Source organism: Carcharhinus amblyrhynchos, chromosome 17 (assembly GCF_965287045.1).
Source record: "Carcharhinus amblyrhynchos chromosome 17, sCarAmb.v2.hapA, whole genome shotgun sequence".
NCBI lineage: Eukaryota > Metazoa > Chordata > Chondrichthyes > Carcharhiniformes > Carcharhinidae > Carcharhinus > Carcharhinus amblyrhynchos.
In genome coordinates this window covers 25,695,798-25,718,395 of record NC_137340.1, presented here as the reverse complement: position 1 = coordinate 25,718,395, position 22,598 = coordinate 25,695,798, and the positions used below count along the sequence as shown (strand labels likewise).

Below are 22,598 nucleotides of genomic sequence, written 5' to 3'. Positions count from 1 at the left end.
TTTTTTCCTTTATAATTCACTTCTATCAAATATCCCTCTTCCTTGACTAGTCTATTAAAATCCTACATGACTCTTAAAATATATCCTGATGTATTTTTTTCAAAATTGCTGGTTTGGACATTGTTAAAATGGTCTCAGTTGTGTTTCTTTTTCTAGCTTGCCTAAGTTTTAATAGACTTGTTTTATTTATTTTCCCATTTTGGTCCTCGCCTTCTAATTTGTGGAATTTTAATTTTTCTTAGTTTGGGTTGCAAATCTGATTACTTTTTAAAATCAAAAATAACACAATTACTTATAATCTGAGAACTTCAGATTTAATTCACAAAACAGTTTTGTAAGGATTTTTTAAAGGCATTTAAAAGAGTCTTTACAGATTGAACTAAATTAAAAAGGAGTTTGTTATCAACTCCTCCCAGTGGAACTTCATTCAGCCATGTGTATATGACTTATGTGCTTCATGTTGATGCTGCTTGATTGAATAGAGATGAAGTGCCACCTACATCAAACAAGGATTGTAATTGTTTTTGCAAACGTAGTATAACAGATTTTCCTTAATTTAGGAACAGTGTGGTGGAACATAACTAACATACTCAGTATACTTTCCTCATATCACAATCTCACTCTTTAGTTGTGAAATATGATAATCCTTCAGGAAATCATCTTATACCACTTACAGTTCTCACTGGCTGTAGTATAACTCTGACCAGAGGCATCACCACAGTGAAAATACTCCAGCTGGTCCAGAACTTCCTGGGGGACATTGGAATGGAGTGTCACATGAGCAGAACTTTGTACATTTATTTAACAGGGATAAGAAGAGGTTATTTCTTCAATGACCTCATTGTAACCTGCAGCGAAGTGCAACTGGCAGTAGAACTATTGGTTGTGTATTGCACTTTGCCTATTGATCTAAAACGTATAAGTGCTGTTTAACTTATTTAGTCCTGTTAGACTTGGTGTTTAGAAATTTGGAGAATCCACATTGAATTTTACTGATCAATATATTAAAATTGAATCATCTGTTTTATGCAGTATGTATTTCATTAATAATTTTGACATTTATTCTTATCTCCCACTTTCTAGATAGTCATGTAACAGTTCTATTCCTGACTTCTGTTATTTGGACATTCATTTTTAAACTAGTATATACGTGTATACCTTTTCATAAAACAATTTTTTGTGATCTTACCCTTCTCTGAGGGCTTCACCTTTTTCTAATTCTTGAATAACCCCAAGTAACACCTTAATGGTTTCCTGACTGGAACTGATCAGGTTTTCCATTATTTGCAGCTGTGCTTTCAGATCCACCGCTTCTGTAAGAGGCATGATTTGCTGATTTGTCTCCATTACAGATACTGCTGCCTGATTAGACTGAATTTGACTTTCATCTCTGGGTGTAATGTTTGATACAGTGGATTCAGAGGGCTCTCCTTCACTTTGCGGGGATTGTAATGAACAGGCTTGACTATTCACTGGCAGAGAATGCAGACTGGTTGGATGCAAAGTTCTTTCATGTACTTCCCGTGCTGTCACATTTTGTGGGGAGTCCTGTGTAAAAGAATTAGAAGAATCAAGCTGTTTAAGTTCACAGTTGGCTTCTGTTAAGTGGAAGGAGGAGCACTCCGTTAGCTGCAGCTCACATAATGCTGATTGATTAAAGTTCTGATTTTCTGATGCCCCCTTATCATATTTTGCCATATTGCACAACTGGTAATTTTGCTCAGTTGGGTCAGAATCGGTCAACGTTAATACATGAGAGGGCTCTTCTGGATCTTTGCTGCTTGAATCACCAAAGCTGTCACTATCAGCTTGTTTATTCACTTTGATGAAAATATTATTTGAGCTGGTATCTGGGTTCTTTTGATTTGTCCCCTCTGCACTGCTAATTGTGAGTACTCCTGAGTCTTTATTGGGCTTACTATTAACTGCCCAATCATTATTTTGTCGCCTGAATGTGTCAACTGTTGGAGCAATTTTAATGACATTCACTTTCTTCCTTTCCAAAGGGAATGTCTGATACCGCTTTTTGAGATCAGGTGATGTCTGCACACCTGTGCTTCTGGTTACATTTGGGATTGACCTCCGTGCAGGCACTGTCATGTATTTGCAATATGCTGCCTTATAAGAAATAGCTTTCATTGTTTTTTTGTCCAGTTGCTGTGCTGCAGAAAGCCTCTTCTCTTGTTCATTCTGAGCTTCCCGAATATCTTTAAATCTCACCTGTAGGGCTTTATTTCTTTTTCTAATCTGCCTATTTGGATCCAGTACATACTTCATTTCCAGTGTTTGGCAAGCTGCTTGCTCAGCTTCATTCTCTGTACTGAGTTGGCATTTGCTTGGTTCCTTACTCACCATCTTTTACCTATAATTGAAAACAATGGAGATAATTTTTAAAACACAGTTTGCAATGTGTCACAAACTTAAAGGATAAAAAGCTTTGTTGCAAAATTATTATTGAACTGATACAATGAACTTGTCTCCACAACAAGATGTTGTAATTTAAAAATATTAGTGGTAAACACCACTTTCAGATCACACCTACTTAAAAGTGCTAAGTTTATACATACATAAGCAAAAACTTATTTTCTAACCCAAATTCCTCCAGCACTAATAAACATGTTTGCAAGTTACTGAAAATTAATTTTAGGCTATGTAATTCCTTTCTGAATTCAGTCATCCCTCTCAACTCCATCCCACTGGCCTACTGACTGATTTCACTAGAGAATATTCTGATCCTGAATGTATTACAGCTTAAACATTATGGCAAAACTGGAAAAACATAAATTTATAAATCTGATGGTTTTGCTAGTCTGTGCTAGGGCCACTATTGTTTTGGAGCAAGACTGGTTTGTCTCAAGGTGAGAGATCAACTGAAAACTATCTAAAGTTTCTATCAATACATTTGACAATATTAAATCAAATCAAATGAACATCTAATTCTTGAAAAGACATTTCAGAATATATCATCACAATTGTTCTTGTTGGTGTTTCATTGCAATTAAACTTTTTATAACAGTCTGTATTTATTAGTACACACCTGGAATGGCGATGGTGCTGGAAATGAAGCAATAGACCTTTCCAAGAAATATATAATCTTTGATTTGAGTCAATGCACAAGCTAAGTACAAGCAGGTGCTGATGAATTCATTCAGGGAATCAGCAGGCAAAAGCCCCTTTAGCGGCTTCAAAAGTCAAGTATTGTCAATTTGACAGCAATGATGTAAATGCCTGATTTTAAAAAAACACTTTATATTTGTATCTTTATTGGACTGTGTTTGAATAAATCTGAACCTTCGCTACTGAGAATATTCATTTACCGAGATTGGTTTGCAGTAAGAATGCGGTCTCCTTACAACAGAAAGGTATGGGATGCATACCAAAAAGGATATTTGGTCCAAAAGGAAAGATTAGAAATCTTATTTTTCTAAGTAAACTTGATGGGGACAACAGATGAAGTTTCACAAACACCTTAAATGTGACTAATTACTATGTTTCAACAGCCATTGACTTTGTTTTACATTAGAGTCTAATTACTTTGTTTTAGTCTTTAAATAGGGATCATTTTAACCTTGTGAAGAGAGAAACTGAGTCTTTTTTTGAGTCACTCTAACTTCTTCAGAGCTCTGAAGAAGTGTCATATGGATTCAAAACTTTAATTCTGTTTCTCTCTCCACCAGATGCTACCAAACTTGCTGGATTTGCTAGCATTTTGGTTTTATTTCAGATTTGCAGCGTTTGTAGTATTTTGCTTTTATATTGAAGCTACCATTAGTCTGGTACCTCAGCACTTCCTTTTAAATCTCACATCTGGCTGAGCTTCACATAGGAGACTCCTGATTTCTTGCCCCACCTCTGTCCCAATATGTTTAATCCTCGCACAATGGTAACATCTTGCCATAATCATTTTAGTGAACCCCAACTATGAAAACTAATTAGGCTAAGGCTAAGGCCAATGCCAACGGGTGAATGGCAGACTCGCAATGCCCAACAGCAAAAATGTATCCCATAATTAAAATGATGAAACTTTTGAAATGTTCTGTTGAACCTTTGTATCTTTTTTAATGCTTGGCTGTTGTTCTACTGCAGAATGATTTATGGTATTCAAACTCTATTTACTTTCTTTAAGCCCAAAAATTAGTGCATTAAGAAGTATAAAATAGATTTTGTTAAAAACATTACATTTTCAACCAAGACAGCACAACATAAAGAGATATTGTTTCCTTTAAACCTGCTACAGGTGAATTGTCTTGTTACAGTTTATAAAAAAAAACTCTACTTCAGATAACACTGAACAGCTGAATAGAGATAACTATTTCCAAAGTGAACATTTTCCTTTTTTTTCTCTTTCTTAACTTCATGTATCATAGCAACAGTCATTGTATTGTTCACATGCATACAACCCTTTTACTCCTACGTTCTTCATTCTTTTATTCAGTTCTTTATTTTCACAGTACATTTTATGGCAGCTAAAAAGAAAAAGAAAGACTAATTATATTGTAACTTTTAGGTCCTCAGAGGCACCAAAGGACTTTACAACCAGGGAGGTACTTTTGAAGAGAGGTCACCATTGTGCTGGAAAAACAGCATCCAATTTGCACACAACAAGCTCCAACAAGCAAAGTTATAATGACTAGATAATAATTTAAAAATGTTGATTGATAGATAAATATTGACCAAGACACTGAGGATACTCTCTTACTCATCCATTTGAGAGAGGAGACAGGGCCTTGTTTTAATATCTGATCCAAAAGAGGACGATTCCAACAGTCAGTGCATCCTCAGTATTGCACTGGTGTATCATTATAGAATTTTGTACACGTCTGTGAAGTAATATTTGAACCCACAACCATCTGACTCAAGTCAGAGTTCTACCAACTGAACCACAGCTGACACAACATCTAGGCCCCTATGTAGTAACAGGTTATAAAAAAGGAGCTAATTTAAGATATAATAAAAGTGATGTAGGGAAATTTAGTATAAACATTGTGCTGGCAATAATTTGTTCTTTTGACTTCGAAATTCTGTGTGACGTCAATAAGAAATGTCAAAGGCAGAAATGCCTTGAAAGTGGAAAGTACTTGTAATTTTGCACAATTACCTCCTAAAGTTATGTAACTCATAATTCATGATGTGGACAAATATCATTGTAGTTCCAGGACAATGCTACCTCTTCACCTGATCCAAAGGCAACCAGTTGGGATGTGTTGGAAGGTACAATTTGAATATCTTGAGCTCCATATATTACAAGACCATTAAATGTTTAACATACTTTAAGGATACTTTACAATTAAAAATGTAACGAACCTATGGTGTAACTGTTTGAAGGATTATGTCCTCTCGGCTGTCACATAATCCTCTTACTTTTTGAGGTCTATACTTCAAAATTGTCTCTTCTGCTTCCTACTATTGTTTTTTTTATGGCATGTAACATGATAAGAGTTACTTCCTGTTTAATATCAAGTGATTCACAAAGAATTTTCAAAAGTCAAAGATAGAAAATATTAATTGTTAAAAATTGAGAAATCAGAATCATTAATTGGTTTGGTTTACAGTTTATCCTTAATGAACACATTTATTAGCTTTCAAACAGCTATTTGATTGTGCTATGATGTTCATTATTTATCATATATACTGGATTATATTTCATAATGTGGATAATTGGAAATTTGACTTTTAAAATAAATAAAAATGCAGTCAAGATATATGTCTTGGAAATAATGAAATTCAGTATAATTTGGTATGGCGATAATAATTTTTAAAGAAAAGCAGAAAGTTTGTGAGATCTATTTGAAGTGGGATTATGCATTATAATTGTGATGTTACCTTTGGGTTACAAGTTATAATTCTTTCATATTTTATACCTAAATCATGATTCTTACTCAGTATAAGTAAGAAAATATTAATTTCTCCATTTTTTCTGTACCAAGAATAGATTTTTACCAAGAAGTGCTATTTGAAATTGTCGTGTTTCAGTGCATCTAATGTAAATTTAGCAATGACAAACTGACCAGGGGCATACTCAACTGAATCAATTATTATGTAGATTCCATCTGCAATGAATTCTATATGCAAATCAGTTCCAAATTGAAAAAGATCAGATAATGCATAAATTTCTTTAAACAAATAAGTTTTAGTCAAGGATCAGTAGAGTCTTTTACAGTATTTTACAGCTCTAGTTAATAAAAGCAGACACCTTTTAAAACCTCATTTAGAGCTTCCAGTAAAAAGTATCACTTGCATGAAGACCATCCTTAGCAAGGTACATGAGTTGTAAATTCTATTTAATACTTGATATTATTCAAAAACATTGGACAATAAATGCTTTCCTGTTATTTTAATTTTTAAGTCTACTAACTCTAAATCAACTTCATGAAAAGCTGATGTGAATTGATGGAATTCTGTCTAATAGTAATATGATGAAAAATCTCAAGGTTTTATTTTTTAAAACTTTCAAATAAATATACTGTGTTAGCACTGAGATGGTGTATCTCTAATTTTATTGACTGTGTACTTGACCATTAGTAAAATGCTAATATTAGAATTATTTTTTCTCTCAAAATACTGAGATTAAAAGAAATAACTGAGTTATCTCATCATGCATTGATTACTTGATCATAACATTTGCTTATAAGTTAGATAACCAATTTTAAACACCACAAAGTGTCTTTTTTCATCACTTTTTGTTGGACCTAATTAGTTTTTTTTACTATGTATTCTTAATTTTAAACCTTCAGTGTTAATTGTGTGAGCTATTTTTCAGAAAATAACTTTAGTTGTTTGAGCTTTCTATTTATTTCCCAGACTAAGCCAATTAAATCATATAAAATAATGTAAATACCTATAGATGCTCATGCATCTAGCTGTTGAGAGATATTGGTCATGTTTGTTAGATTGGTAGATTATTCTGATTTAGCTGTCTGACTTTGGAATGCTCAAGATGTTCTATAATCATTTAATATTAAAGATGGGAAAACAAAAATAGTATCCTCACAATCCATCAGCAAATTTGATCTTATGTAACATTAAAGTTGATGATCAAATTACCCATTAAGGAGGAAGCGAAGGGTTAAAATGAAGTAATCCTTTCCATGCTGCAAGCCAGAGGTATGAAACAAAATGGTAAGATGGGCTGCTGTTCACTTGTGCCTAACTATTTGTAAGCCACTGTAGCAAGCTCAAAATTGATATTAGAGATGTTGTTTCCAGATTGTTGCTCGCAGTGTAGAAAAAATAATTTATTTTTGTAAAGTTGCAAAACTGAGGAATATTTTCATGAATGATTTAAAAGCTATGAGAGTATTATTTATCACGTTTTCTGCAGCATAGAGCTATGGTGCGTTGCTTTATCTTTAAAGGGGATTTCCAGGGTAACAGGCACACAATAAAAAGCAAGCTGTACTATGATTACTCTGAAATGTTCTTATTATTTCACATCTTTGTCTTGTGGCTTCTACTTGTCATCGTTGACCATCAGAACTCACTGGACAATGTATTACAGAAGGCTTTTTGCTTGCCTGTTCTCTAAATTATTTCTGTCAAGCAGACACTTATAAATTATTTGATGATAGAAAAACTACTGCATTGGGGATGCAGGTGAAAAAGCTCTTTTGATTTGGATGTTTGTACAAGATTCTGGTTGACAGATTTCTCAAATTGAATGCAATTATATTCAATGTGAAAGTATTGTAGACTTTGGAAATGATTACAGTTACAAAGTGCAAGTAAAACATGATTTTCCTTTCAAGATAATCTATTAAGGATGCTGCATTTAAGGTCTGTGTTATACATATTCAGCAGCTGCATTTTTAAATTAAATCTGTCAGAAATTAATTTAAATATTTGTTGTGGGAAATGAGAGAGTTCTAAAATTCCAATAGAAATGATTGCTTACCTTTGGATAAATTAGAAATGAAAGCGCAACGCCTGTATGCTGCGTCTGTTGTAAAAATCCATGTGTATGTGGAGTAGATTTTCAGTAATGATCCAGCAGTGAAGAATATGAATTGTTAGATTACTTTCCAGGCTGCACATTAAGCTATTGCTCAAAGTTCCCTCTCGTCCACAGTATTTAGTCTGCACCTTTCTCTTCATAACAGTGAGACATTTAGCCAGCTGTGACCAACGATGCTTTCGCTAGAGGCAGCCACGCACTTATGAAATTTCCTGTTACTGAGTTGCCGTGTGCAAGCTCTCCAGGCTGCTGGGGAAGTCCAATTTCTATCAGCTGCTACTGGCAAGCTGTGTATGCAAAGCAAGACCTCGCCTCCTTATCATCTTGGCTGAGATGTTTCTACAGTGGATACATGCCAGCAAGCTATTACACAAACTGAATTCTAGGCTTCTTGAAGTGAGTGAAAAATGATATTTTGCTGCAGTTTTTTTTAATTGGATGTTTTCTGCCCACATGTTCCATGCTGACATTTGAGAGAAAACAATCAATTCCTGTAGTATTGTAGGTTGCTGGCTCCCCACTAGGGAGAGTTAGAATATAACTGATTTTAACCCCTATTCAAATGTAGGTGAATTTGATGAATTTGTTGAATCTGATACTCAGACCATTTTATAATTATGCACTAATATGTAAATTGATCATTAAACAAAAAAAACTCCAAAAATATAACTTCACTTAATGTTTTCTAGTCTTTGAGCTTGTCATACTGTTGAGCACTATTGAACCATTAGTTTAACTAAAACTGCATGGGAGTTTAGTTAATTATTGCTTTCTCCTGCCACTTAGTGACAGAACATTTACGTTTTAAAGAATATTTTGCTGTATAGATTCCTTTTAAAACTCATTTTTTTAAATTGAAGCTACTTTTAGTATCTGAATTTTATTGCATCCATTTTAGCCAAAATTCAAAAATTCATACAGTTAATTTGCATTCAGATAAAATATAACATAATATTTTCAAAGCTAGGGCTGTCATGTGAGAGCAGTGCATACTGAAAGTTGGCAGCTTTTATTTAATTGCGAAGGGACTGCTGTCTGCATCAGCTGACGCATATAGCGTTGAACTGTTGGGAGTCGTTCATCAGTTTAGTCAGTTGGGAGCACTACCATCATTAGTTGGTGAGCTAAAAGCAATTCTTTTCATATTGCTGCATCTTCAATGACATTAAATAGGTCACTGCTCTTAGACTTGTAATGTGACTCTGGAGATTTTTCTTATTGGGGAATCATAACATGCAGAAACTGCAGATGCATTTCATTTGAACAGTCACTTGTTAGTACTTACCCCTGCTTAGATGTATGTGAAGCTAAATTATGCATGTTGCCCAAGAAAATCATCTTTCTGTATGTGATCATTCAAATGCCATTTTTTTGTCCAGGTTCAGAATTTTTATGTAATACCCTTTCAAATGCATATCAACTTATGAATAACCTATTATTATATTTCATTGCAATTTACAATTTCAATTTGAGTGAACTAAAACTTAATTACTAGTTTATTTAACAATAAAAATGGTTTGTAAGTATTCAGCAGTACTAAGCTGGCTAATATGAGTTGCAAATGTTTGTAATTTGAGTCAATAGTATGAGTTTAGTTTTGTAGAGCACTGAAATGTAATTTGATAGATGGGCCAAAATTGCATTTAACGTTTAGCATAGGCACTTTTTATGTCTAAGAATCGTTTGAGCTTGTCATTGTTACTAATGATTTGTGTCTATAAGGGTCTTATTGCTTGCACTCCTGAAGGTTTTAATGTATGTGCGGGTTATAAAGTTTACTTAGGCGATACATTTAAGAACGTTATAACATGTAGCAGAAGGGATTGTGAGGTTGGTTAAAGGACTGAAGGATGCATGTTATCAGAATATTGTATTGAAAGTGTTCAAATTGCACTTTGTCCTCTACAAGATAATTGCAGACTTTAGTGCACGCAGTGTTACATTCTGCGTTCCCAAACTGAGTACTCTGTCCCCTGAAAAATTTGACATGATAACATTGTGCCAGTAATGCATGACATTATTGAGCCTTTCTCCCAAGTTGGGGAAGGTGAGCTGGTGTGGAAATCAGTAGGCCATCTGCCATTTCAAAATTGTTAATTGAGAAACTATTAAGCTTATTAATAACCCAATCATCTGCAATTTTTCATAGCCTGCATTTTTTGGGTGAAGGATGAACAAACAGCTTTTAAGCCTGCTGTAAGGGGACAGCTCAGGGTAGTAGAAAATACCTGCCATTGGGACCTTGTTTAAATGTACCAGCACATTCTGCTGGGGAAAGTGATGTAGCGCCTGTATGATTATTAATGACATGTTTTGTGTTTTTTGAGCTTTCAATACAGAATAAAGAATGACTCTGAGAGCAGGGGCATTTACATTTCCAACCATGACCGACTTCCTTTTCACAGAAGTGCTGCTCTGCCACATGATGTCCCGGCTCTGTGGTATCAATTGGGCATGGAACTTCCCTTGCACCTATAATTGACATCCTTCCAACTGGATGGTCATTAGATAGCCATCTGACACTTGATTGAATGAACAGAGACAGTGAGGTTGGGAGTAAACGGATCACTCAGTTCCTTTCCATCTTCCCTGTCCTGCCAAGAAACGTAGCATCCAGTTTGTAATCTTTTCAAGTGCACTATTTCTTTGTCAATATATTGTTTTTAGTTTGTTCGGTTCAACACACTATGGAATGTTAATTGCCACTTTGAGATGATACATAAAGTAATGCAAACAAACTTATGCTCTCCTTAACATATGCTATTAAATTTGTAAGAAAATTTGGAAATGAGAATATTGTAGCTAATTGATTGGCATGCATCATTTTCACATTAACAGAAACAAACTAGGTGTAAAAAGTACTGTTTTAATGTTTTACCCCAAAAATATAATGGTACCTGGTGTGGTTAGTTTCATAAGCAAAAACAGTGTGATTTGTCAGTAATGTGCTTCTATTGTTCACACTTTGCCATACAAAGTATTGCTGTGCCTAGAAATTCTCTACTAAAGATAAAGATTGCTAAGCCATCCTAAAAAAGCACATGGATTATCCCTGCAGGAGCCACAATATTTTACTGATGTACGTGTTGGTAATTGGCACGGTAGCAGCTTGTGGAGAGGGAAAGGTGATCTCGGATGCTTGGAAATAAAGACCATTGGAAAGGGAGGATGGGAATTCTATGCATGAGTATTTGAACAGGGGAAAAATAGACAACTGGTGCGATTCTCTGGCTTCCCACCTGTGTTTTCCTCAGTGGGAGAGGTGTGGCATGCCGTTCGCTGGCAGCAATTTTCTGGATTCTCTGGTTCTGCTAGTGTCGATGTGAGATCCCACTTGAAGGCATCCCATGCCGCCAGGAAACCTGTGGGCTGGGAATGTGCTTCCAGTGTGATTAAAGAATCCCACTGTTGTGATCGGCCGGGGAATTGACTTCATGGCATGCATTTTATCATATTACTGGTGAGATTTTGTGTATAAAATTGCATTTGATTTTTGTATGCACACCATTGGTGTGAGCTGAGCCAGGTGCCTTCTTGGTGAGATAGCTTTTGCGGATGTCAGGAACTTGGAGCAGAAATATGCAGAATTGTCTGATCAAGGTATCAGTTTGCATTTGGTGCTAGTTCGACTATAAGGGTGCCATTTTCGACTTCAGTGCTCCTGCTAATAGCCTCTCCTAACCTCGCACAGCCAACTATGTATTCAGCAATAGGAAGAAGGAATGCCCACCACTTTTATTTAGTTGGATCATCAACTACATTTCGGTTGCTGATTTATTTCTGTTAGATGTTGTTAAGTTGGTCTGGTTTGTACTCTTATTTAAAGTTGATGAACTTTGTCGACAGTAGTGTTGCATTTTGTGACAGTCTTTCTTCTCTCTTCAAGGATTCTATTTATGATACTTAATCTCAGTCATGGCTGCTGTAATTTCCATCTGTCTTGACTTGTATCATCACAAGGAGGGTTAGGGCAAAGATAATGCAAAGACAGACATGCTGATCGGAAAAACAGGAAAAGGAGGAACGAAGGATTCTCAGTGGGAGACCATGTCCACCCCAGCTCTTCAATAAGTGTTCTTTCATCTTAAGCTAAACGAAGAGAAATGTTTACAGTATTTCATTTTATGAAGGAGGTGTTCACTGAAATGTGTCACCTGTTGCCGCCAGACTTTTGACCTCGGGGTAGAATGATGTGATGCTGCAATGGCTATGAAGGTGACCATTCTCATTAATTTCTTCACATTTGGATCTTTCCATGCTGAAAAAGCTAGTACCTCCCATATTTCCACCCATTGCTCAATAAAATGGGGCGGGGGGAGGTGGTTGAATAATAATGCGCATCTCAGGAGATAGCAAATGTTACATTGTATCTTTCCAGGCATGAGCAGGTGGACTGTGCATGGGACTTCAACAGATTAGGAGGATTCTCCATGATGTAGAGTGTTATTTGCTGCATGTTTTGCTTATCGAACGCTGCATCTAAATGTGGAGATGTACCAGAACCGCATAGGCTTCCACAACTTGAATGTGCATTTCAGGTGCAAATATATCCAGCACAGCTTACAGTGAATGGTCGGTGTTCTGTTAGTTGTCATGATGTTTTTATTCCGCATCAGTCTGCTGGACCATCCTTATTTGAACTCTCGAGCCTTCCGTCAAACGATGGCGTCAGAGAACTCTGCCTCTGTCTGCTGCGGGGTGTGACAGCGTGTTCGAGCTTTGGCCCGGCAGCAGAGTTGCCACTCAATGCCATTCAAGCGCCCCTTTTTCTTCACTTATCGCTTGAGGGCTTGCCGTGGGCCACGCCAAGCTGGAGCTCCATAGCCACGTTGGCAGGGGAGCATTTTGTGCGGTCCAGGATCAGACAGCCTCTCTGGAGACCCGAATCGAAACCTGGTACAACTCTTAGCGATGGATCACTCAGCTCGTGCATCGATGAAGAACGCAGCTAGCTGCAAGAATTAATATGAGTTGCAGGACACATTGATTGTTGACACTTTGAATGCACTTTGATCATCAGGTGCATGACTAGAGCAAATCAACCACATGTGGGCAGCATACATTTTATGAGAGCCAAGTTGTTGCCATGCAATTTTATTTTATGTCATTCATGGGATGTGGGCATCACTGGCTGGGCCAGCCTCCCTGGGGACGTAAAAGAATCAACCACATTGTTGTCGATCTGGAGTCAGTGTAGGGCTAGATCAGGTAAGGATGACAGATTTTCTTCCCTAAAGGATATTAGTGACTGGTTTCATTAAACTTTTGATTCCAGATTTTTATTAAATTCAAATTTTGCCATCTGCCCATGGTACAATTTGAACTCTAATTGTCAGAGCACTATCCTGGTTCTCAGGATTACTAGTCCAATAGCATTGCCACTATCCACTGCCTTCCCGTCATTGATAATGTAATTGAACAGACCATTGCGGTGCTCAAACCACCGTTTCCGTTGCCTGGATCGCTTAGAGGAACGATGCAGCACTCAGTGGAGCATGTTTCATGATTTATTGTGGCCGACTGCCTTTTGCACGACCTCTCTATAATGAGGGCACAACCCATTATGCCAGGTATTTGCTGAGTAACAGAAGAGTAAGTGGAAGGGAGGAAACAACTATTACGTTCTCTTTTTTGGCCATGGTGGTCGTGGTAAGTTCATCCAACAGTGGTGCCAACAATCCAACTTCCAATTCTATAAGAATCCTGAGCTTACCTTCCCTCGGTTACTGACTACTGTCCCCTTGGCCACGATGTTGAAAAAAATTATTGCTAAATTATTAAATGCAAAAAGCATTCACTTGTATTTTACAGTTCATACTTCTTCAGTCTGAGCTGTAAGATTCTGTTTTAATTGACTGTCTCTGTTAAGACTTATCCTTTTCTCAACCCATTTGCAATGTCTTGCATGGTTAATTGATAATGTAATTAGTACTTAAATGAATACCAAATTATTGTAAGGGTCTAAAGTGTTCTTAACTCATCTAGTCTTGCCTTCCCCTAGACCAGCCAGCATTTCAAGATTCAATAATGAACCTATGATGTACCAACCATGGTAGATGGCAATGTTTAACTGCAGTTTGATAAATTGGTACTGCATTGTTGCAAGAATGCCAATCTATTTTATATCAATCATTTTTTTTCATCCTAAATTTCCATCAGTAAATTAATACACTTGCAGTCTCAGTCATTGCTGCAATGCCAATCAAGGCATAACACTTCTTAAAATATTAAAGTAAAGCCTTAAGATTGCTGTGATACTAAAATCTGAATCACTGATAACATACTTACAATTTGTTTGATAACAGCCAACTTGTGTGTTTGTTATCTTCTACCCTCATTTTCAAAAGTCAAACCTATACAATTCTTATTTGGGATCTGTACATAAACTTAAATGAAGTAATGTAAGTTATTTTTCTGTTCAGATTTACGGGCTGAAATGCTGTAATACATGGTTGGCGTTTGCATTTCTGTAATTCGGTTTGCTTATATCGTTCATGAAGAATCTGTGTGCATTTTATTGAATAACTCAGTTATTATGATGATCTTTAATTAATCTGAAATGCATAGTTTATTGAATAGCTAAATAATGTTATCATAGAATCCCTACAGGGCAGAACAAGACCATTCGACCCATTGTGTCTGCACTGACCACAATCCCACCCAGACCCTATTCCTGCAACCACAAATATTTACCCAGCAGTCTCCCTGAAACTAGGGTCAATTTAGCATGGCCAATCAACCTAACCTGCACATCTTTGGAGTGTGGGAGGAAACTGGAGCACCCGGAGGAAACCCACACAGACGCAGGGAAAATGTGCAAACTCCACAAAGACAGTGACCCAAGGTTGGAATTGAACCGGGTCCCTATGCTGTTAGGCAACAGTGTTAACTACTGTAGTGGTCCTTATTAAATGCTATCCTTGTAAACCTGAGGTCATCTAAAGCTAAGCATTCTTTGTCATAACTCACATGAGTTCATCATTTATCATTTCACCTTTATATTTGCTGATCTACAGTGATTCCTGGTTAAGCAGTAATTTGATTTTAAAATTCTCATCCTTGTTTTCAAATTCTTCCAAGTCCTCAATCCTCCCTATTTCTCTGACCTCCTCTGTATAACCCTGAGATATTGATGCCCGTCTTTTTGGGTGTCCCAGATTTTAATTGCTCCACTATTGGTGGCTGTGCTTTTAGCTGCTAAGGCCCTAAGCTCTGGAATTCTGTCCTTAAATGTCTTGGCCTTTCCTCCTCTCTCTTCTTCTTTACGATACTACTGAAAATCAACCTCTTTTATCATGCTTTAATTTTTTATTGCCCTAATATCATTTTATATGGCTGTTTGTCAAGTGTTGTGTTATAACGTTCCTATGAAACACTTTGGGAGGTTTTACTATGTAAGGGCACTATTTAAGTCCAGTGCAGTACAGAGAAATGCTCCACATTTGGAGGTGAATGAAACATTAAATAGAAGTCCGTTCACGTTGATGTGAGTTCATGGCGCTATTTTGAAGAAGAGCAGGGAAGCTATTCATGGTATCTTGGACAATGTTTATCCCCCAGTCAACATCATTAAAAGAACAAATTATCTGATCCTGACCACATTGCTATTTATGGGTATTTCCTTTGTGTAAATTGGCTGCTGCATTTCTACCGTGATTATACTTCATTGGCTGTAAAGCGCATTGAGACACCCAGTCGTCATGAAAGGTGCATATAAATGCAAGGCTTTTTTGAATTGTCATCTAATTGGATTTGATGAGTATTGTTGAGCTTACTAAGTAGAATTTAGAATATTTATCATGTAACTTTAAGGAATAGTTTTATAATGATAGAGACTACAATTCCTCATGGAGATGTCTTGAATTCTTTAGAAAAATGCTGGTGTTTATAATATTGCCTGGCCATTTAGATGTTGAGTAACAAATCTAAATAATACTAAGGCTTGAGGATGCATTTTCACAAAATCAGATTTGTATGTTACTACAAACTGACCTGTTGGAAAATGTGTATTTAAAAAAAAATTTTGAAAAACTTCGAGTCTGAACCTGTTGCAGGTAAAGCTTATTTTCTGGTGTTCAACTGAGGACTTTTGTCTTCAAAGTTAATGAAGTATGGCATATGTTGCTCCTGGAAGCAGAGCATATATTTGACACTTTCCACAAAATGTATTTGGGGTTAGTGATCTTCTTAGCAGTATAATTATTCATTTGTTTGAAAGACAAACGTATGAGGAATTTAGCTTGTGCTTAGGCTTAACAGCTCTATTGGATTTCTGACAGGGGCCAATGAATTGTAGTACCCCCTTTCCGATTTACAAGACATATTCAGTGCTCCTTTGATCATGTGCATTATATTTTCATCTCCAACCTGCAATTAAGCTGCTAGAACTATTTGTAGTTCTAAATTATTTGCTGTAATTTGTTATGCCAATTTATGAAATGAAACAATTCAGCGGGCACCAATATTTGCTATATGTTGTGCAGTGCTGACTTACACAACTGAAGCAGACTTTGAAAATGTACGTGTAACATATATTTGGTATGTACATTTCAGCCTTAAGGTGAGAATTTGGGATATGACGCACCCATTTTTGGGTGTTCTAAATGCTGTTGGAGCTCCAAAAAGACATCTTCCATGTGTATACTTATGGGCCATATGTCATGGGCTGTAACTTCCTAACTCCTCAGCATTGAATTTGGAAGGTACCCCAAAGACGCAATGCGAAAAAGCAGTTACTCAAAAAAAAATTAGAACTTCCGGGTATCAATTGACCCAGACCCAGACTGACAATTCCACCTCCATAGGCCCAGTTCCCCAAAGGACTGCCCCAAAGCTCATGGGACTCCGTTAAACAGACAATTTTTTTTTTCCCCGATACCTCAACTTCTCATGGGAATTCCCCGCCCCCCCGCCAGTCCACCACTCAGTTGCCCCACAGGCTTGACTGGACATCCTACCCTTAGAGCCGCTCCACTTCCAAAGTCCAACTGGAGCCTGACCTCCAAACCTTCCCTCCCATCTACCCATGAGCTGAACACCCCAGCCTTGAAACCCTTATCTTCAAACTGACCCTTCCATCTCTGATTCACCCGACACTCCCTGACCCCCCAACCCAACCAACCCACACTTGAAGACTGACCTTCATTCCCTGACTCCAACACCTCCAGACCTCAGATCCAGCCCAACTGTTCCCTCTCCCCACCTGACTGACACTTCCAACCAACCCCTGCCACCTCAACCTATGACTCCACAAAACCAATCCGAGTTGCAACACCCCGCCGCAAGTCCTCCAAATCCCACTCCGCTCATCCCAGATGTCTGATTATGCCTAGCTCTGACCACCCCCATCCACCCTCCCAACTATGAACTCTGACCACCGCCGACTGCTGACACCACCCCCCAACCCTGATCTCCAACTCCCCTATTCCCTGCTGAAGTCCCATTATACCATCCGCCCCTGACATTCTGTGTGTATGTGGCCTCTGTCTCTTTAATAAAGACAGTACAGCAGATGTGAATCACTCACTTAAGGAAGCATTATAAACTGAGAGTAAATGATCAATCCAGAGGGTGGAGTCCTTTCTCAGGCAGAATCATTGAACAATCATGCAATAAGCATGTAAAGACTGGAACACTGATCCAGGGCAGCCTAGAACAGCAACTTTCCTGTATCCTGTCGATGATAGAATGCCACAATGTAACAGGTTCAATCACCCACATCCACTCCCATGGTTCCAACCCCCTGTCACCCCTCGAGTTTCAATCTCCCATCTACTCCTGAGGAAAGTAAAACAGTCCTCTTTCATCTCGGTTTCTTCATACTTGTTCAAGATGCTGTGGGAAAGACACCAGTTCGGAGTCAGATTTGGAGGTTCGACAAACAGTTTTATTCGGACAAAGCTTTGGGAGAAGCGCCGGCACCTTCTCAACTACACATGGGTAGTTGAGCATCTTTTATACCTTTTGTTAGATAATAGACAGTACGGACATTAGCCATTAGCACATCGTTAAACGTTGAGCAGACAAGTACGGACATCGACAGTTATCATATCGTTGTACATAGAGTAGATATATTTATGCAGTTATGTCCCGATCAATGGCTGATCTTGTTATGTACACTTATGTCCCCCCAAGAATGGCTGAACTCATTATCAATTTCATTGTTTTGGGTCTGCTTTTATCTCATGTTTAAGGTGCCTCAAGGTAACTTAAACACTACAGGTTTTAACTCTTTGTGTACTGTCTGTGCCCAAAGTTAGTGCCTCTTAATATCTTTTCCCAGAGTCCATTTTGTGCCAGGTAACCATTTCATGACCTTTAACTTTGATTTCACTCCAATAAAGACATGGTAGAACCATTTTGGAGCTAATCATCTGGCAGTACTGCCACAGATGCTGCACCCTCATCATTGACCCTAACCACATGGAAAATGATACTGTGCCTTGTTTTTAATCAGTTCAGCCATCCCTCGCTGTAGTTGAACTCCATGTGGTCCAGCTTCTTTGCTAGATACCTCCCTTTTCCTGAAGAATTGAATTGGAGATAGGAGCATTCTCTGCTTGGGCTGCATTGAACTGTGTTAGCAGAGCTTCTTCAAAGTCAGGATAGGCTGGCATTCTCATCATCTTCCTTGCTGGAGAAAATGCCTATTTTTCAAACTGTTCTAGGCTGTTCACTTTGTGCTTCATAATGGTGGAAAAACTTAATGGTGGACTCTCCCACTCTTTCGCATGTCTGCCTTGAGCTTCGCACCTCAGTTTTACACCTGCTGTGTCAACTTCACCTTCCTTTTCACAGGTTTAATATTGTAGGTTTTGTATATCATTTCACAGGGGGATCGCAATGCCAAATGATGCTTACCTAGTACTCCATGATTTTATGTTATTGTATGGCTTAATTCTGCTCTGATTGGTTGGCATCGTCATATGATGAATTTAGTCAGGTTTAGCTAATCTGGAGTGATCAGTGCAGAATTTTGGTTTATCATGGATGTCATTCTGAGATTTGCTATTCTGCCAGTGGGAATGGTTGACTACATTGACATCGGAATTTTGTGTCATCTGAGTTTGATTCACTGCAATTAAGATGGCCACTCAGTACTGGCTAAAAGCAAAATTCTGTGGATGTTGGAATCTGAAACAAAAACAGAAAATGTTGGAAAATCTCAGCAGATCTGACAGCATCTGTGGAGAGAGAATAGAGCCAACGTTTTGAGTCAGGGTGACCCTTTATCAGAGCTCTGCCAAAAGGTCATCCTGACTTCAAACATTGGCATGATATTCTTTGCACAGTTTTGGTTCCCTGCTGATGCATTTATTTGATCAACAGTGTGGTTAGCGCTAGGTGAACGTCAAAATAATTGAAATGAGCAGAGAGCACTAAGTTAGTGTGCTGCTCACGTTGCAATCACCCAGCATATGTAATTGCTCATTTTGGTTCCTCTGCCAACTTTATTAATTAGAACTCTTAATGCACCTAGAATGCATGTCCATCTATACATTTTGTCAGAGGACACTATTCAAGGTCTTTGATCATAGTGTAAGATTCAGTGCTGCAATGATTTTGGTATGAACACTGAGATGTTCAGAATCTATGAGCTGAATTTTAGAAGCCCTTGGGGTCAGGTTGGGAAGCGGGAGTTCTTGTAATATAGCAGTGAGAAGTGTTAGAATGGAAGCCAGGGGATATTGTCAGCAGTGGGAATGGCATTGGCCAATTAATGGCTAATTCCTGACTCCTTGCCAGCATCTTACCCAGCATCAGGATGGGTAAATTGAGGGAGCCTCCAAGCCATTCCCAAGCATGAGGAGAATTGGGTGTGCATTCCTTTATGGCCATACCATGGAAGGACCCTCGATGACACTGACATTTCTCTGCAACTCCACCATTGGCGGGCCCACCCCTCTAATTGCCAGTTTCTGTCAATATGACACTGGCACATTAACAAAATATTGCACCTGCACTTTGCGGGCATCATTAAATGGAGGTGCCCTTTTCTCCCTCTGCCTCAACAGCAGCCACCTCTATTGGTGGTGCTTCTAATCTACCAGCCCTCCGTTTCAGCTGGAATCTCTGATAGCTGGGCCTCTATCCTTAAACTGAGCTATAGTGGTCTTTTAATTGGATGTTTCTGATAAAATCTCACACCCTGCCTCCAGGTCCCACCATCCTCCACAGACAGCTGGGATCTGCTTTCAGCCTCGGGATTATCTTTTTGTAATATCAAGCTCTAAAGTTCACCATGGCAAGTTGTGAAATTGAGTCAATTAATGCCATCTTTAGTTCATTGGTAGCACTTGCCGTTCTGATTAAGATGGTCAGGAGTTCAAGTGGATACTGATCCTTCAGCATTACCGGAATGCAGGCTGTCTTTTGGATGAGACATCAAATGATACCCATCTTTCTTCTCCTGTGGAAATAAAGAAACTCCCATGGCAGAGCAAGAGAATACTCCTTGTGTCCTATCCAAAATTTATTCTTAGTCTTTGGAACTTTCTATATGTCACTTGTCTGCTAGATTTTCACATTACTGTACCTGCAAATGTTATTAGACCAGATGGCTTTCTCTCAACTTGTTGAGAGTGCACTTGTCCATTTTTTTAAAAAAAATTCATGATTTCTGGGAATAGCAAAGGTGTTTGAATCGGATTTAAATGCTGACTCAATTCCATATTTAATAGCACTTACGATTTTGTGTGATTTTGATTAATCTCAAAACCCAGCCACTTGCACAGAGTTAAAATCAGGCCCTATATCTCTGCTCTGGAAGCACTTAGAAAACAACTTGACCTTGCTTGTTCCAAAAGCACTTTTGAAAACCTATTTGTTCCACTGTGTTGGATTCCCCATCTAAAATCCATCATCTTCTCCTCAATATATACCTCTTTTTCTCCAGGCTTTCAGCAGAAAAGTTAACTGAATAAGTTTGAAGCCCACTGCAGACATACCACGTGTGTATAAAACTCATTTCAAGCTTTTAATGGGATATGCATGTCGCCATTGGCATTTCATTAAAATATGAAAACGTTCTGTGTGATTTTAATATTGCTACTACTTGAATTGTGAATAGCATCCAACATCAACGACTATAGATGCTGCTCATCAAAACTAGGTTTGTGTTTGAAGAGAGCAGAATTGTGACCTGTATAACAGTAAATCAAAAGGCATTTGATAAGATTCTTTATTAAAGATTTTTGCGGGAAGTAAAAGCACATGGTTTAGGGGTAACATATTGGCATGGATAGAAGATTGGCTGGTTAACTGGAAATCAAGAGTCAGCATAAATGGGTCATTATCTGATTGTCAGAACGTGAAGAACAGTATGTCACAGGAATCTATACTGGGGCCTCAACTCTTTACAATTTATCAAAATGATTTGAATGAAGGAATCAATGGTATAGTTAAATTTGCGGATGACTCAAAATAGTAGGAAACTAAGTTGTAAGGAGGACGTAAGGAGGCTGCAAAAGTTACGGCAGAGGCCATTCGGTCCAACTTGTTCATGCCAGCTGAGGACACAAAGTTGTTCTTTCTAATCCCACCTTCCTGCACCCAGCCTATAGCCCTGCGGCTTACAGCATTTTAAAAGTGCAGATCTGAGTACTCCTTAAAAGAGTTTAGAGTCTCTGCCTCCACCACAAACTCAGGCAATGAATTGCAGACACCCACTACCCTCTGCAAATAAAGTTCTTCCTCATACCCCTTCTATACCTGCCACTTATTTTGAATCTATGTTCTCTGGTAGTTGAATTCTCTGCCGGGGAAACAATTTTATCCTGTTTATACTGTCTCTTCCCCTCATAATTTTGTACACTTCAGTCAACTCACCAAAATCAATCAAGAGTTTTGAAGAGTAAGAGGCAACTTGATTGAAATGTATAAAATCCTGAGGGGACTTGACAGGATGGATGAGGAAAAGGAAGCTTCTTGTTGTGGCAGAATCTCAGTCTCTGGGCCAAAGTTTAAAAATAAGGGGTTCACCCATCTAAAACAGAGGTGAGGATTTTTTCCCCCTTGGTGGTGTGAGACTTTGAAATTCTTTTCCTTAAAGGATGATTGAAGCCAAGTCTTTGATTCTCAATAAGCAAATAGGTGAAAGGTGATCAGAGGTAGACAGGAATGTGAAGTTCAGGTTTAAAATTAGATAGTCATGAACTTAATGAATGGTAGAAAGGTCTTGAGGGGCCGAGCAACCTACTCTTTTCTTAATTTTTATGTTCTTAAGTCAAGGTATTGGTAGTTTATGATCTTGCTGCTTGTTGCGATGATGATAATGGGAGATAGGGAGATAAGAACATAAGAAATAGGAGCAGGAGTAGGCCATCTAGCCCTTCGAGCCTGCCCCGCCATTCAATAAGATCATGGCTGATCTGTTATGGCTCAGTTCCACTTTCCCGCCCTCTCCCCATAACCCTTAATCCCCTCTCTTATCAAAAACCCATCAACCCGCTTCTTAAAAATATTTAGCGAGGCAGCCTCCACCACTTCAACGGGCAGAGAATTCCAGAGATTCACCACCCTTTGAGTGAAGAAGTTCCTCCTCAACTCCGTTCTAAACCGCCTCCCCTTTATCTTGAGGCTGTGCCCCCTAGTCCTACTGTCTTTTTTGAGCGGGAAGAGTCTCTCCACCTCTATCCTATCCATCCCA

At 38.1% G+C, this 22,598-nt stretch overlaps 2 protein-coding genes and 1 pseudogene across 3 annotated transcripts in view; 2 read left to right on the top strand and 1 right to left on the bottom strand.

Moving 5' to 3' along the window:
- insyn2a (inhibitory synaptic factor 2A) overlaps positions 1–8,145 on the bottom strand; it is a 46,953-nt gene extending 38,808 nt beyond the window's left edge. Inside the window, exons 1-2 of the mRNA XM_080205278.1 lie at positions 7,892–8,145; positions 1,190–2,362 (exon numbers count right to left, since the gene is read on the bottom strand). Coding sequence (XP_080061404.1) covers positions 1,190–2,355 — 1,166 coding nt within the window. The 5' untranslated portion in view covers positions 2,356–2,362; positions 7,892–8,145. The remainder of the gene's footprint in view (positions 1–1,189; positions 2,363–7,891) is intronic.
- The window catches only part of dock1 (dedicator of cytokinesis 1), a 589,776-nt gene that overhangs the window by 300,405 nt on the left and 266,773 nt on the right, over positions 1–22,598 (top strand). The gene's annotated exons all lie outside the window — the stretch shown is intronic.
- On the top strand, positions 12,852–13,027 carry LOC145354587 (5.8S ribosomal RNA; annotated as a pseudogene).